This window comes from Apteryx rowi, unplaced genomic scaffold (assembly GCF_003343035.1).
Source record: "Apteryx rowi isolate R43461 unplaced genomic scaffold, aptRow1 scaffold_356, whole genome shotgun sequence".
In the NCBI taxonomy this organism is placed as follows: Eukaryota; Metazoa; Chordata; class Aves; order Apterygiformes; family Apterygidae; genus Apteryx; species Apteryx rowi.
In genome coordinates, this window is record NW_020450041.1 from 460,754 (window position 1) to 477,331 (window position 16,578).

The 16,578-nt window shown below is 52.3% G+C and overlaps 1 protein-coding gene across 1 annotated transcript in view; it reads right to left on the reverse strand.

The window, feature by feature from the left end:
- Positions 1-4,706: 4,706 nt before the first annotated feature.
- The window catches only part of OAF (out at first homolog), a 12,713-nt gene continuing 841 nt past the window's right edge, over positions 4,707-16,578 (reverse strand). The window contains exons 2-5 of the mRNA XM_026072989.1: positions 16,486-16,576; positions 6,461-6,595; positions 5,722-5,902; positions 4,707-5,186 (exon numbers count right to left, since the gene is read on the reverse strand). Coding sequence (XP_025928774.1) covers positions 4,912-5,186; positions 5,722-5,902; positions 6,461-6,595; positions 16,486-16,576 — 682 coding nt within the window. The 3' untranslated portion in view covers positions 4,707-4,911. The remainder of the gene's footprint in view (positions 5,187-5,721; positions 5,903-6,460; positions 6,596-16,485; positions 16,577-16,578) is intronic.

Sequence of the window (16,578 nt, forward strand, 5' to 3'; positions counted from 1 at the left end):
CGGGCCTAACCTCCAACGCAGCCTGGTGTTATGGCCTCGAAGCGCCTGCCCTTGGCTTCCATGGTCAGAAAGGAAATCCTCCGGAGAGGGAGACACGCTGGAAAGAAAGGGTAGAAGTGCAAAGAGAAAGTCTCTCAAGGAATAGGAGGCGGAAAGCAGAGGGGGAGATGGAAGGGGGAAAGCAGAGAGGAGGGGAAGTTCCCGAGAGCGCTCGGGGTCACCCGGATGTTTGCAGGATGGGGAACGAAAGGGAGGTTTCTAGGGCTGTATTTAGAGCTACTCCAGGAAGCAGAAAGGTGGCAGGGGGTGGTTTGCACAGGTGTCTYGTTTCGAGCTGCTAGAGGGGCTGGACTCCTGCCACCGATCCCGTGGCAGAGCCCGGGCCGGCATGCTGAACCGCGGGGCATAGCGGGGCAGCTGCTGGGCTGCTTCCTAGCGGCTTCAGCACGGGCCCCACGTCTGCGTCCTTCCCGTGCTGAAGGGCGATGCGGTCAGGTGTCCTCACTGTGTCAGACAGGGATTTAGTGGTGGCTCCCAGCCAGCCCGAAAGGCCTCTGGGGCACAGGTGAGAGTGAAAGGCCCTRCGAAGGCTGGGGGGGCTACGAGAGCCTCCCGTCCCCCAAATCGGGGCACTTTCATGCACGCTGGCTGGCAGTTTCACTTGATACTGCTCCTTCAGCTCCCCGATGCTCTTCCCTTGCTGCAGAGACATGCWGCCTGTACCGGAGCACCAGGGGTCCGGGCCTGTGCCGGATAGGGATCTCCCGGGCATCCTCCGGCCGGGATGCTGTCCTGGCAGATAGGCAGGGATGCACTGCCCTCTCCTGGCCCTGCAGGTGCCTCCAAAAAGCAACTGGGAATCCTCCAGTGTGCCCAGTCCTACCCTGGAGCTGGTGTGATCTGCTTTTTCTGACTRTTATTTTGTGGTCAATGGAACAGGGGAAGAAAAAAAAAAGAAGAAAAAGAAAGGTTCAGCAGTTTGCTCCCCAAAGAGCTGTGGGAGCAAAGCCCCTCACCTGGGCGCCCTTGTCATCAGCACTCTTCCACGCAGGCAGGAGAGACTACACCTCCTAATCTACCTGAAACACCGCAGCCACCGGCAGAGAGAAAATATAGGGGAGGTATCAAAGCATCCACAGTCCTTTCTGCTGTATAAATAAGACCACCTTTTCCAGGCAAAGGCAGATTTGCTTTAACTCTACCCTGAGACAACCACTCCTCGGTGCCAGCAGATATGCTGCTGCCAGAAGTCAGCTGATCATTATTTTTTTCCCCCACCAGCATCAATGAATGACCTATCTACTCTCATCCTCGTTATATGTGGGTATTCCTCTGCATTTGCCACCAGAGTTTATTCCCCTCTCAGAGGAAGATAAGCTCTGCAGATAGAACTTGATTTATGGAGTGGGGCCTTTTGGATGGGCCCTGAAAGCACAAACAAGGCAGAAGGACGTTACAAAAATCCCCTACTGCTTTTCCTAACGGCAAGGATTTACACCAGTGCTCCTGGCCAACTGCAGGATCCTTCTGTGCCAGGAAGGTCCCCTGTCTCCACCTGCAACAGCTGCTTTGCAAGGGTGTTGTTAAAGTGCATCAAGAAGAAAGATTTTCCTTTGGAAAGGCAAATGTACTGCAGTGCAGTTCTCTTCTTGCAAGGTTGGGGAGATAACGAGATCTTTCAGGGACTAAGATACCTAGCTGTAATTTGGGGTGTGAAACACATACATCCCTAAACCGTGGAGCTGTGCATCACCTTCACTGCCTTTTCCAGCCTGCAGAAAGCTCTGCCAAGAGTGCTTYCCCCCAAGGACCTCGCCAGCATTTCGCTTCTCGGAGCACAGACACGATCCGGCAGCACCCACTTGTGGAGGACGGGAAATCTGCACTGCTYCTGGGCAGCAGCTCTGGAAATTCAAGGTGCTGCTAGGTACCTCGCCAAGGCCCAGGCTAGCCTCAGGCCAGATGGGTGGCATTAGCTTCGGGAAAGCAGAGGCACCAGCTCCCTCCCACGCTCGGATAGCCCAGCTCAGACAGCTCAGCTGACRGCAGCACGCTGTAGGGACGTGCCCTGGCTGCTCGCCTCCCCTCAAAGCCCAGCTCTGCTGGAGCACACGTCACAAATCCAAAAACGACCATCGAGTTGAGCTCAGCATATGCTGCCCGTAGCTATTGAGCATTCGTGTCCTTCACTTACCTGGCACAGGTAAGAGCCCCCACGATGCAGCGCCGGCCCTGCCRCAGGCAGAGAGACCAAAACACCCTCCAGCCTGCACTGCTGAAYACAGGCCCAGCTCATGAAAGGCTCCTCTGCCGCCCAGGGAGCCGAGGGGGCAGCTTCCTACGGCCATGCCGTGATGCCTTCCCGCGCTGGCCTGCAAACGCCTCAGCCCATGCTGCCAAGGGGTACTGGGGAAGAACCGAGACATCGCTTATGGGCTGTCCTTCATCCTCCTTATGGAGTATCAAGGAGATGCTCTGTCCCCTCTTAAGGGCTGTGCGTGATCCAGGCAGCGCAGAGCCTCACCTTTACACGGTAAGCGCATCCAGCCCTCGGGGACGTGGCGCAGGTGCTCCCTGACAGCGCTAAGCACCCTCCCAGCAGCCCAGGCAGGGGGTAACTGGCAAAAAAGGGCTACMCAGGGGTCCCAGCAGAAAGGCACACAGGCCCCCTTGCAGCTCCTCTCCCTCATTGCTCACAGCCAACAGCTGGATTTAACTGGGGCTAGCAGGGACCAAGTCCCAGTATCCTGCTGCAGAAGGAGGYAGGAGCCAAGGCAGCAGAGAACAACCCCTGCAAGTACTGACTGTGTAAGCRAAGCACTCAAAGCCTCTCCAAAAATCACTGAGAGGAGTAAGTTGCTCTGGCAGCTCGTGTGCGGAAGGGCTGAGGTTGCACAAGTCCTTGTCTCTGCGTTCACCTCACTAGGGGGAATCAGCACTCCACATTTCTCCCTTGAGCAGCAACTGAGCTAGAGCTTTGAACCTGCCAAAAACTCCGAAGGTGTCATCTCCCCTCAGCTACAGCAGCAGAGGCATAGACAGAGGATAGATACCTCACTGAGGCTGCTGCTCAGACAAGCCTCCAGGCACTAGCTGCAGCTGCACATCTGCACCAYCTCCCCTCACAGGACCCCAACATCGCTAGGAGAGAAAAGCAGGCACCCACCTGCCCACTCCTAGGACCACTTTCTGCAGCCATTGCCGGCCTCTTATCTCACTGGGGCTAGGGCTCAGAGCTTGCGCAGTTGCTTGAGATGAGCCCAAGCTGGCTCCCTACTGAGGGGCCAGGTATGCTTGAGACGCAGCAACACGCAGATGAGAGCTGGGGTCACCCYGAACAGCAGGATGCTTCCCTCCCCTCGCCTCCCCCATACATGGGTCTCTGATGTCCTGGGTACAAGCTCGAGATCTACCCCTAAGAAAACAGCTCTTAATCAGGAGCCCGAACAACTGTCATTGTCTCAGTGCAATCCAAAGAGTCTTTTAGGCAAAGGATGCTTTAAAAAAATCAGTTTATTTACCTTACAAATGATAAATAATTTGCTTTAGAAAAAAATTATTCAAGTGTGTTTTACTTCATGTCACAATATTAAAATACCTTTCCCTTCTCCCCCCCTCCCCCCCATTAGGACATCAATACAAAAATAATTGTGACCAAATGTAAGATTTTTTTTTTTTGGTCAAAAATTCCTGGATTTTAGGCAAAAAGGCACACAGTGAAGGCTTGTCACCACGAGGTACCAGGGTTCAAAATGACCCCAACAGCCTCTTCCTCACCTCCCTGGCTGTTCTAACTCGAGTGAAAGAGGACACAGGAATTAGGCAGTAATCCAGCAGTGCTCTTTGTCCGGTGCCCTCCAGGTGTATAACAGAGCCAAGGTCAGCTTCAGTGTCATCCCCGTTTTACATATAGGGGAAACCAAGGCACAGCAAAGCAGTACAACATCTAGGAGCTTATTGTGTGAGTAGCTGGCAGAGTAGGACGTAGACCTGAGGAGCCCCGGCCCTTGATCCTCTGCTCTAAGCCAGGCAGATCAGTGTCGTCTGCGTCAAAATAATGGTGCAAACCCCACCTGGGATCATCCTCCCCCCCCCCCCTCGCAACCACAATGTTATGATGGCAGTCACCAATTTCTGGACATTTCTTTCTTAGCGGGAGAGTCACAGGACCAACACAAAAAGTTGGGCCTTAACTAGTCTACATAGGGTTTTAAGTAGAGCCCTAATTACCAGCCCTTTAGGCATATAAGTAATTGCTGGGATATATCCCCCTATTCTATCTTCTAGCCACAGGAAGGATACAACAGCCAGACACTAGGAAAAGCTACGGGCAGGTTCTTGCTTTGGGTAGGCTTCGTACCTTTGTTGTCTGAGTATGTGGTCCCATAAATTAGCTATTTTCCCATTGGGAAATGCTGCTATGTCACCAGGAGGTGGCGAAATCAGTGAAGGGGCTTCTTCAGTGGTAGGGATGTTTGACAACTCAGGTTGTCAGGACCACTTCTCTCCCTGCCCTGACCACCCATAAGGATGCTCAAGGCTGATGCCTGTTATCAGAGCTGCCCCCCTTCACATCTGCTAAATCTAGAGCAGGCAAAACACACCCCTCCCAGTCCTTCACCCCAGAAATATACGTCTCTTCTTCCAGGAGGCAACATCTCCTGGCAGCTGGCAGGAGAGCATTAACATGCAGTGAGCTGAGGCCACTTATCACAGTATGAGGCAGTGTTAGGTGGGGAGAGGGTTGCAGGGGGCCAGAAGGAAAGGCACACACAAAGCTCTCCTTGTACAAGGCACCTCTGTGGACCGTGTTCCTTCTTTGGAGCAGTCGACTCCAGGATGCCCTTAGCATCATAAAAGGGGGGCAGGAGGCAGATGAGCTGCCCCTTGAAAAGGCCTGGCCTGGCGCTGCTAGGTCTCCTCGTCCCACAGACATAGCTGCTTCTGCGGCACATAGTAATCGAAGGTGTAGCCCTTCTGGCAGCTGCGGATGCCACACTTGTAAGAAGAAACCTTGCCCCCAGCATCCCGAGTCTTGCAGTACTTCAGCATGCATGGGTACCACTCGATGTTCAGCGAGTAGCTGCAAATGCAGGGTTTCCAGCGGTCCGCACACAGCTTGCAACGCTGCAGGTCAGGGAGGTCTGATGACTGGGGCAGGACCTCAAACATGGAGCCGTCCACCCCTGCGGGAAGAAGCACAGAGACATTGCTCAGGACGCTGCTGCTGAAAGACAAGGCCAAGGGAGAGAGCCACCGAGGCAAGCGCTGCTCTCGCTACAGTCTCCGGGACTGTCACAGAGAACGAGGCTGGAGAGCGCTTGGTTGCAGGGTTTGTGTGAACAGACTTAATTCTGAATAGGAACCATTGGAGAAGACAGGGCCTGTGGGAAAAATGAGGCAAAAGATACAGAGAGAAGGTAAAGAATGTCTTCCTTTGGAGGTGGTAAGCCAGGCGAAGAGTGGCCTTGGAAGTACCTGCCTAATTGGGTTCACTAGGAGAGCAATATGGAAGACACCAGATATGTTAAAGACTAGACTCCAGCACAGTGTGATGTGCAAGCAATCGACACATGCGCATTATTCACCACTGTACTGCAGGTAGTGAACAAGAGGCTGAAGGGATCTGTGCTGATCACCAGTAGTCTGGCAGGAGAGATCCCAGCACTCTGCCAGCCTGATGACAGGAGCAGTTCCCATCAAACCAAAGGGAACTTTTACCTTTCTCCAGCCAAAATTTGACATCTTCCTCTCGGGTGTAAATTGCTTCTTTGGCCTCTGCACAGACATTGTGGATGTGAGAGCTCAGCTGGGCACCTTTGCTGAAGTTGACAGCTACATCCATGCTGAGATGTTCCAGGCCCCGCACCTCCTCAGCCTGCCGCACTGTCCTGGGATTTTTCTAGAGAAGACAAAAAACACAAAAATCGGAATCCTGGTTCCAACAAATTATCCCATAGAGAGTATCATGATTTCATGCCAATGTAAGAAGGTGTGCAAATTACTGGGCAAACGCACCTGCATCCTATTTGGACAGAAGGCACTTACACAACTTCTTGGTGTTGCTCAACTGATAACTGATTTGCCTGTGATCATTCATCAGCGCTTTGTCCTGATGCATGGTGCCAAATTAGTATTTGCTTCATTAAATAATCTGCAGCAGGAGTTTTTATGGTGATTGCTCCAGCCATCCACTTCCTCTTCAACACAGTCTAGGCTGAACTAAATCATGCCTCCACCTAGTTTATTAGTGGATCATGATCAATATTATTAATGAAATTAGCTTAATAATGAATCCCTTAAACAGTAGAGGTGATCAAAGGCTGGTCCAGTGAACAGCTGAGCAATTGAGCAGCTGCCTGGGAAGGGTATACAGGCAGGACAGCATTAGCTCTAGGAAACCATGGATAGACTGGAARATGGAGCTTGCACCGAAGCCTGCTGCAGGGCTGCCTCTTACCTGCCGCAGCTTTGCCATAGACTCGCTGGGGATGATCTCGTTGCGGTGAAGCCGCGTGATGAAGCAGAGCGCTTGGAATTGGCTCTGGCCCCTCTCCAGCTCCCCTAAGATTAAGGCACGAAATATCTTCACCTCCTGAAAAAGAAATAAAAATCACTGAGTGAAAGTCCCAGACCTTTGGCATCAGTGGGGGGAACAGACTTCAGGGTCACTGAGAACAGCTCCATCTAAAAGAACAAAGTTAAAGGTCTCATACTTCTGCTACTTGAACAAGGGGTGTAGTCCCAGGTTCAATCCCACACAACCCTGCAGCGTAATTACTGCTGTCTGTAAAGGAGTAAAAGTTTTCACAGTCCCACTGTGTCAGGGACAGAGAGCTGCCAGGACACATTCCATGTCCCCGGCTCCCACAAAGAACAACTGGTGGTCATCTGTCCTTTACAAGGAGAGATGCGAGTCTGAGGAGTCTTGTCCTCTTCCAAGAGATGTTCTCCTATCAATGCAGGGAAGGCTGCCACGAGTCTAGACTTTACTCAAAGGCTGCTCCTTTTCCCTTCAGTCAGCAAACATCCTGTTGGGGCCACACGCCCCTCCAGGAGAAAAGCCATGGACCCCCTAGTCGAGCAGGGCTGAGTGCAACACCCAGGGTTTCACTTAGCCAGGCTGCAGTGGCCTGCAAGGGAAGGAGAAATTTAAAGCCCAAATCCACCTCCCTAGGGGAAACTGTCTTTTAGTGTTTCACTTTCAACYGCCTAAAGAAATAAAACATGTTGATGCAGCAGCCAAAGCATCATTCCCCCCCATCTCACAGAGACAGAGTTATTATCAGGGTTATTGCTCTTCCTGTTACTGTAACGTGGCTCATCCTGCTAGGGCCAATATGTGACCAGAAGGCAAAGGGGAGAGGGCTGGAGAAAGCATAAGCACAGGCAAGCGGACGAGGACAGAACGGGTGAAAGGAAAACACAACGCAGTCCAAAAATCCTACTCTATCACAGTGCCAGGACCGCTGGGACTGGATGACTGTTCCTCCTAGGAATAGCTAGAGGGACCAAAACCGCTGAAACCATATCTGAATCCACGTTACATACCACATGAGGCCCCCTTTTTCCTCCAGGTTGCTATCTTTGAGTTGTAATTGAAGCCCTGTGAGGGCAGCTGGTCACAGCTTCCATCCGCCATCAACTAAAAATATCACAAGTCTTTATTACAGCAAAAGTCCTCATCTCACCAGTGAGCTATTAACAAGCTGGGATTGCGCACAGTCAAAACCGGTACCTATTTTTGTTAAACAAATGTCACATAGCCATTATCTCCATGCATTACTTAGGGCCAGCAGTCCCAACTTTCCTCTGCTGCCTTCCCTCACTTGCTTCCAAGTAACTGGTATTCTGGCAAACAAATTGCTCATTTCTGGACCCAACAGCATGTGGAACAGAAATGAAAGTCATAAATTGTTAAAGCCAGAAGGAACCCATTATGATCAGCTGCAGCTGATCTCCTTTTCTGTCCTGGTCAATAATTTTGGCATCTTATATATATAGCTTCTGACATGGGTTCTAGCACATCTCCAAATCCAGCTTGGAAGTCATAGTTACCAAAAATGCYAGTGAAATTACTACTGGCTTATTATTTTTTGACAGCTCTAACAAGGAGAATTCCCACCCAGACATGGGCACCACTGGAACAATCCACATTCACATCTACATTTAGTCCCACTGCCTTCTAGTTGAGCAATTCGGCTTTGAGCTCCCCCAGCAAGCAAGGCCCAAGGGGGAGTAGATCAAAACCAGTGGCCAACTCTGGCATATCCTTCAACTGTGGATTTAATTTTAGTTTGCTTTACACAATCAGAGTTCAGTCCAGCAAAAAGAAAAGCAAATGTGGACAGCCATGTTTTGCATTAGGACTGAAAAAAACTCAGCTACATGCAGGAGATTAAAAACAGTGCAGTACTTCCCAGGTTGAAGGCAATTTTTGTAAAACGAGTACATGCTGAGCAACTGATCAATCCTTCTGATCTATCAATCCAAAATTAAACTTCAAATTCCCAGCTCTGGTTCGTTTTCACAGCTAGTGCATATGGGAGATTCACAGCTTTCTCCCTGCCCCTAATGAGCAGTTCAAAGCTCCCGAGCAATCCCACACAAGCGCAGGTCCTTCACTCTGGCTCCAGCGCTCAGAGCCCGGCTGCCTCAGGCGGCACTGCAGAGTCCGGGGAGGGAGATGCTCCTTCCAAGTGGGCTCAGGTCTGAGGGTGCCACTTCCACTGTGTACAAAGGGCTCCTCCATTCAGGGGCTCTTTTCAGTGCTGAATGCAGACAGAAATGCTGTAAATGTTTCTGAGTTCCAACCGCATACGAGAGGAAGGACCAAATCTGGTGTCTTTACAATGCACCAATGGAGCAAAACAGCTCTTGGGGCCATTGAAACAAGACAGTCCTCAGGAGCAAATGCAGGGAGGGCACAGGGTCACCAGCTGCTGTTGTATTTCCCTCGAAGCACCTTACTGTATTACCTTGCTCCCATCTCACCAGCGAGTGACCCAGTGCTGCTGCTCAGCTAATCTAAATATTTATCCACCCACCTCCGCGTGCTTGCTGATTTATAGGCTGAGTCCATGCAACCTCTGGTAAAGATGCCTGCAAACATCTTCACTCAAAGAGCTCACTGGAAGGGGATGGAGGGAGAGAAAGATGGGGAAGGGTGATCTTGCAGCAGGGGAGGTATGGATGGAGAAAGAGCAAGCAGAGGGGAATCTGGTAGTAAAGATCAGCAGTGAGTCACAGAGGCTGTAGGGGAAGCAGTGTGCAGAGCAGAGTCCCACTGCACAACCCACCCCTCCCTCCACCCCCAGGTCTGCCTTTGCTAGTGGCTGATCTCCCTTAGGTCTTTCCTCCGCCCATCCTGGCGGAGGTCTTGCAGTCGGACAAACACCCAGGCAGTCCTCCTCTCCCACCTCCCTGCCACAGGCCCCCGAGCTGAACCAGAAAGCCTCCACACCTGGCTGCCTCCACTGGTACATTAAACAAAGCCAGGTCTTTATCTAAAGTCAACCGCTCCACCAGCCCTGCTGACGTCGCTGCCTGTGAGAGCAACTGCCCCGAGCTGCCGTCCTCAAAGCCTGCAAACCCAAAGAGATGCTGGGCTCGGGACCCACGATGAAGCTTCATTTCTCCTCCTTCTCCCGCTGCCCCAGTGCTTCTGGCACACGTCCCTTTCCTGGCAGCTCTGCTCAAACAGCTCCCTGGAAACATGACTGCCAGGCATGCGCCGCTCAGGTTGCAGTGAACTTGTTGGCCAAGGCCAGTCCCTTGCTGCCATCATTTTGGGGGGCTCCACAAAGCCAGCAATTCTGGGCAAAGGAGATGGTGCCCATGCAACATGTCTTAAAAGCACGAGTGTCACCACACCTGCAGAGTGAACCTAAGCGCCTGTTGCCCACCCCCATCACCTTGCTGTACAACCCATTAGCCTGCAGTGCTGCACTGACCCAGCACGTTAGCCCGCATCCCTGCCCAGGGGGCCACCAGGCTGCAGCTACACCGAGATTCAGGTCTCACTCCACGGCAGCAAAAGGAAGCAGCTCTGCCTGGTGTGCAGAGGGCTCTGGTGCTGCCTGAACTCTAGGTGTCATGCACCCTTGCGTGCCCACCCTGGAGTCAGGGATCACCAGGACATTTGTTGATATGGAGGGAGGTGCTCGGGGAACGACAGGAAGGTTCTGGGTTTGCCAGCACTCGTGCAGTCACTGAGCCAGTGAAGAGCTTTAATTAAGCTGTTTTGTTCAAGGAACTACCTCCTACGGCACATATTGTTCTGAAGAGAGAAATTTCACTTTCACCTGGCTCCAAGCAAAGCCCTGCTCCAGCAACCCTTACTGCGGATATCAGCTAGCCTCTAACTGTGCCACACACGGGCCCATTTTTCCCAGAGACAAGAACCCTGCAGTGACTGCTCTCTCCTGAGAAAGAAGAAATAAGTCTCATCTTTTCCTCAGCCCTTTTTCACCCTTCTTTCTCCAAGCCTTGCCCAGCCCTTCCCCACCTTCCCTGCCCCCCTTGCCCTGGCTATGCAACCACAGGTGGAACAGGAACCTAAGCTTGTCCCATCAAGAATCTGTCATGCTTCTTGCATGGGAAGAGCCACCCAACTTTCCCCTACTCAGAGAGTCTTTCCCTCCCTAGCCACCTCACCTCTTTCCCACCAGGAGGAGCAGGAAGATTCAGCCACAAGGTGGGTACCTGGCCAAGGCAACAAAAGGCACCTTTAATTCTGGGTTTCTGCAAAATTTCCCAGCAGGGAACAAGTCCCAACAGAACATTGCCTTTGCAATGCAGGGACTCTCCAGGTGAACTCATCATGGGGGCGTTGAGAGTCCTTGGCCCTGACCTGCACTTGTGTGGCAAGTACAGTTACAGCTGTTGTTTAGGTTTGGACGACGCGATGCTTAGTGAAATAGGGAACAGCCAGTTCTGCAGCCACGCTCTAACCCTGGCATTGGAGGTAACCGCAGCCTTGGCTTTCAGAGCATGGACAGAGCAGCTCTTCTTTCCTGAAGGGAGAAAGGAACTCAGTGGCCAGAGCTCCCATCAGCCCAGGCTGCCCTTACCTACCACAGGGAATTACAAAGAACTAGCCTCCGCTGAGGAGCAGAAAAGTCATTCAGCTTCCTCCATCCTTGCGTCGTCCTCAGCCAGCTACTCCAGGGACTGCTCTCTGGGGTGCAAGAACAGTTCAGCCTCCATTCCTAGGCTTAATCCAGTGGAGACTTCTAAGCCTGTGTGGTCTAGATCTGGGCCCAGCCTCTCGACTTCACATTGTGTGAAGCAAAACAGTTCCCAGGGAAATAAATTATTTCAGTGCCTTCCTGACCCCAGCTCATTCAGCTTTCCTGCCMAGTTTCTCTCCCCAAGAACAGCAATGCTGCTGTGGGACCCACTTTCATCTTTGCTGTCGCATGCCTGCTCAGAGCAGGGGGGGTAYGTGCAAAGAGAAGCAGCTGCTAGGGGCAGTGTTGCTCTGGCACTCCTGGGCCCACTTCCTCACGCGGTCACCAGCCTTCGCTGCCATCCTGGCCYGCCTGTATCCCCTCTGGGGGAACAGCTACAGTTGGCCAGGAAGTTGTTTTGCTTGTACAACATACCCCATGGAGCATGTATTGTTGCATCCACACAGGGGGTCCAGCCAGCTGAGTTAAACTGTCTAGAAGGGGATTATGTTTTTTAATGTCTCTCCTACTGGAAATAGCTAGACCAAAAACACTTCGGTTCATGGCCTCTTAACCTTCCCTTGCCTCAGTTTCCCAGCCGTAGCAAGGAGCCAGGAGAACCTGCRGGCCCTCCACAACGCTCAGAGATATTTGGAAAACCATCCTCTAGCAAACTGAGGCATGCCAAAAAGTAACCGGCAGAGGCCACATTTGAAACTGGATCCTACCTAAGCGAATTGCCCAAGGCCATGGAGCGAGCAAAGGGCAGCTCTGGCTGGCAAGGACCTTCTGCCCTCCAGTCCTACGTGCAGCTCAGCAGGCCACAGCACTACCTTTGCATATGGTACAACTGCCATTTACCAACACTTGAGTGATYAGTTCAATTAAAAGCCAGCATTTTTAGCTACCTCACTCCACYACAAGGTAACAAACACCACGATATTTTAATGAATTCACTCCATCCCTCCTGTCCTCCCAAACAAAACCAAATCCCTAGGAAATGCATGCCTGAATAATGCAGCATTAAATTTTCTAATGTTTAACGCCGCTGAGGAGACCTGTGGAGCGCTTCACTCACCATTCCCAGCATGCTTGCTTCTTTCTCCCAAATTGTGCAATCCCTGCTAGGGAGAGAGCTAAAAAGATTCCTATTATCTCACAGTAGCTCCTGGGGAACTGGTGTCATCTGTTCCAGGAGAGAGCCTTTTAGCACTGCTAGCAAGTCTTTGAGAAGCATGCTGTGGTAYGGCACAGCCCTGAAACTGTTTGCCTGAAAATCTGCTTTCCAAGGAGGCTGCTTGCACAGGTCTCCCAATAGTCTTTAGCCCACGACAGGGAGAAAGGATCACTCCAACCCATGAACCTCACTGTGGCAGAGCGTGGGCTGTTGGGCCCCACCTTGCAGAAGAGCACTGTTGGGAGCAAGTCATCCAACACAGCTTCCAAGGGTTCTCGCTATGGACCATCCATCTGGCTAAGGACCATCCAGTCCAACGGGTGGCTGGTGGACATGGGACATCTCACTGCTACACCTGGCTCCTGAATGCATTCAACACACTTTCCTAGGAAAAGAGAGGAACTGGGAGGTGCCAGGTCCCTCCTGACATCCTATTCTTACGAGCAGCTGGCACCAGGTATTTCAGAGCAAAGACTGAAGCACAGTGGCAGACTTGGGAGAACCTCTTCAGATCACAGCATATCACCTTGATTAGGAAGTTCCGTTCCTCAAGGAGGGTGCTGAATAACCCTCCTTTTCTATTTCTGGCATCTCTGCAGTGGAGAAAAGGCTGCTTTCAGAATTTCACAGATAATGTCTTTCGGCAGATGCTTTCCTATATTCTCTGGTCATTTAGCACCTAATATGGTGGACCCTGCCATAAGGCCTCAAAACACTAACCCAGACTATCAAGTAACTTCAGCCTTATTAGCAAGGAAAGCTGAAAGGACTGGCAATGCAAGCGTTAAAAGACCAGTAGCCATACCTTCTCCCTTGYGTTTCCAGCACAACTTTTCCATTAATCAAAAGGAAAAAGAAACTTTACTATATCTTTGTACTGACCTTGGACTAAAACCACCCACTTTGTTTTCAGGCCGCTGTTTAACAACTGAGGAGACTGTGCTACTCAAATTAGACACAACATTTATGGTTCTTCTCCCCCCTCACCCCTTTCTGCAATACATTTTATGCCTGACAATAGTACGCAGGGACAGACATGTCATCACATTCTTTCAATCTGCAACAAAAGAAACAGTCTTCACTATTGCACAGCCCAGAAAACATCACGTCCCAGTTTGGGGTCCCACCAAGCACTAGTGCTCTGCACTAGGGAACAAGGAAAAACCTTGTGTGCTCCAAGGACGTGACAGATGCCCTCCTCCTGCCCCACAGAGCCTGGGCTACTGCAGCGATCTTCTCATCTTCCCTTCGTTGTAGAGCACAGGTTCCCCAAGAAGGTGTGCGGCTGCTCCATTTTAGTTACATTGCGGTCCCCACATTGCAGCCCAGAGGCTGCTCCAAAAAGCAGCTCATGCCAGCTTTTGCCCTGGGAAGGGGCATTCCCTGGACCCGGCACACCTACCTCACACAGCCTTCGGGGACTGAGAGGGATCTGATACGTGTCTCTACAGCGAGTGGAGGGCAAACGGCGATTGCATAGGGTACACCAATTGGGCTTCTAAAGCTCCTTCAGGTTCAGCTCCGGTTGCGGGGGGGGGGGAGGGCGCGAAGGCAGGGGTGGAAGAGCAATGAAAATCCCACCTTTGTGCAAAGCCCTAAGCACTGTTCAAGTCCTGCTCAACTTCCATCAGTGCCAGAGTGCCAGAGGAGAGAACTGAACCATGGTCTCATTAAACCTGAATCTCCTTTCCTCTCCAACCCATGGTCTAGCAGTAGCCCCTTGTCAGCAAAGAAAATGAAAAAAATGCCTTTGGACTAAACCCCCGCAGTTTAAGCCAGAAAAGTGGAAAAGTGATTTGTGCGAAAACCCAGCATCCTGGCCACAGCATGACCACACTATCTAGCCTGGGAAACCCAGACCAACAACTGCAGCTGCTTTTGCAAAGACTGAGAGCCTCGAGACCTTTCTCTGGAGAGAAGAAGTTGTGTAATGTTAGAGAGATGAGCACCAGAGCAGAACAGGGAAATGCCTGTGTGCAGCCAGGAGAACGGGTCAGAAGGGGAACCCTGGCCAGGCAGCTGCCTGCTCACATCATTACTCACAGTACCGCAAATTCATCTCCTCAGTCCTTGATGTTTCTCTGTTTTTTCTTGAGCCATATTCCAGTACAGACATGAAACAAAGAGCCAGCAACCCAACTGTTAGCAAACAGAAGGCTAAGAATGACTCCTTGCAAAGCCTTCCAAGGACTGTTTCCCCATGCATTTCCACCACAATATGAGGGCATGCATGGAGCTAAGGATTTAACAGAATGAAGTGAGAGACATATTTAGAGAAGCCTGTCTCCAGAAGTAGTGCAATTATAAGAGGACAGGAGCAAGAGAAGAGCTATCACACTCTGCTGGGTTTGTAGATAAGATTTGAGGGCAAGCTCCTGGAAGAGCTGAAGTGAAAAATGTTGGAAGGATCAACAGCTCAGGACAACAGAAGTCCCCAAGTTACATCCCAGGCTCCCAAGGGGTCTACCTAGAGGATCTGTGAAGTGCTTGGATTTCCTGTGGTCAGGAACATGCCATGGTATTCAATTTAGCAATCTGTAGGCTTAAGAGCCCTCCCTTCTCCCCCAACTTTCCGGGTGTTTCCTGTCTTCTTAGGATTTGTCTTTTTACAGGAATTATTGGACCGTTTCCCTGAGTGTGTGCTGGAGTACATGGAGCACACTATAATCTCCAAAATACAGCTTCTGCTAGCATCTCAGGAAGGGGTGGGCTTGAACCTGCGCCCTCCAGGACTTTAGCTGGAGAAGAGCCATCCAAGAGGCTGCAAGGACACTGGGCACAGAGTGTACCAGAAGGGGGAAGAGGCATCATGACAACCCCTGGAGGAAGGCTCCAAGGTTCACAACAGGTTGGGGCATGATACCCTGCTATCTGCAGGTTTGAGCTTCCTCTTGCAGCAAACCAAAGTCCACCTGAGCAAACAGTCTAAACAGAGGGTTGGAACAAGATAGCAATTGCCCTGCCACCCACACGGCAGAGAGCAGCTCTTCCCTGCGCAACAGAAAATTCACTGCATCCGGCTTGGCTTGGCACATGCTGAAGAACACCATGCTGGCCCAGAAGCTCCTGTCTCCTGCTGAGAAGTGTGGGATCTCAGGCTTAACTCAGAAAACATCATGTCCCTGCAGAGAGGCCACTTCTCACCCACCGGGCCTGGGAGAGGGACAAAGAAAGGACCCCTTTACAGGAGAGCTGTTGCCAGTCCCAGAGACAGCTGTCAGTCAAACACTTCCCGCACTAGGAACTCTATGCACATGTGCTCCCAAAGACAGCAGAAATCCATCCGAGGAGCTAACTGCATCCCACTTGCATCAGAAGTACAGATGCCCTTAGGACAGAGAATAAACACCCTCATCCAGGAGTCAGGACCTTGAGCTCTTCCCTGTGCACTGTGACTCTCCTGCCCTGGCCACGTTTGTGACCCCACGCCATGCCTAGTGGCTGCTGCACCCTCTGCTCAGAGCTATGCTACCTCTGAACTCGGCAAAGACAGCTGGGTCCGCTAGGGTCGGCTGGGCTTGGGGCAGGCTTTGCAGCCCATCCCGCCGGGACCTTTACCACCCAGCTTCAGCACAGAGGCAGCCCAGGTTACAGGTGTAACAGCAGCGGCAACAGCCTGCCCGAGCAGYGTGGAGCCGTACGCACGAGAAGGGCTGCACGCAGACCACAAACAAAGACCCCAGCAATGCTCGAGGCTGACTTTTCCTCCACGCGCACAAAAGACCCCCTCCAYTCCTCAGAAATGGTTCTGGCTTCTGGACCCTCCACCAAGGTTCTCTCAAGCTCCAAGCTGGTCCCAGGTCCAGAGGGACCTCGCACACGCATGCCACCACCCTTTGCCCCACAAAAGGGTAGGCTCCAGAGTCGTGCTGCGAGCCTCCCTCTAAACCCAGCCGATGTCCCGCGAGGCGCGGGGGGCCGAAACTCCCACGCTGGAGCCCTCGACCTCCTTGCAGCTCGGCAGGGAAGGGCAGCGGGCGACCAGAGCAGCAGGGCACAGCGCGGGCCGCGCCACGGGGAGGGCGCGGGCTTCCCGGCGCGCGTGCCCCGAGGGCGAGCGCGGCACCCCGCCGCGGGGATGCGGGCGGAGAGGCGCGCAGCGGGCGCGGGCAGGGGGGCAGCCCCCGCGGCTCCTACCTGTCTGAAGTCGGCCGTGAGGGTGACGAGGGCGCCGTCGGCCTCGCGCAGCTCCAGGCTGATGCAGTCGGCGCCGCTGTCGGCGTGCAGGCT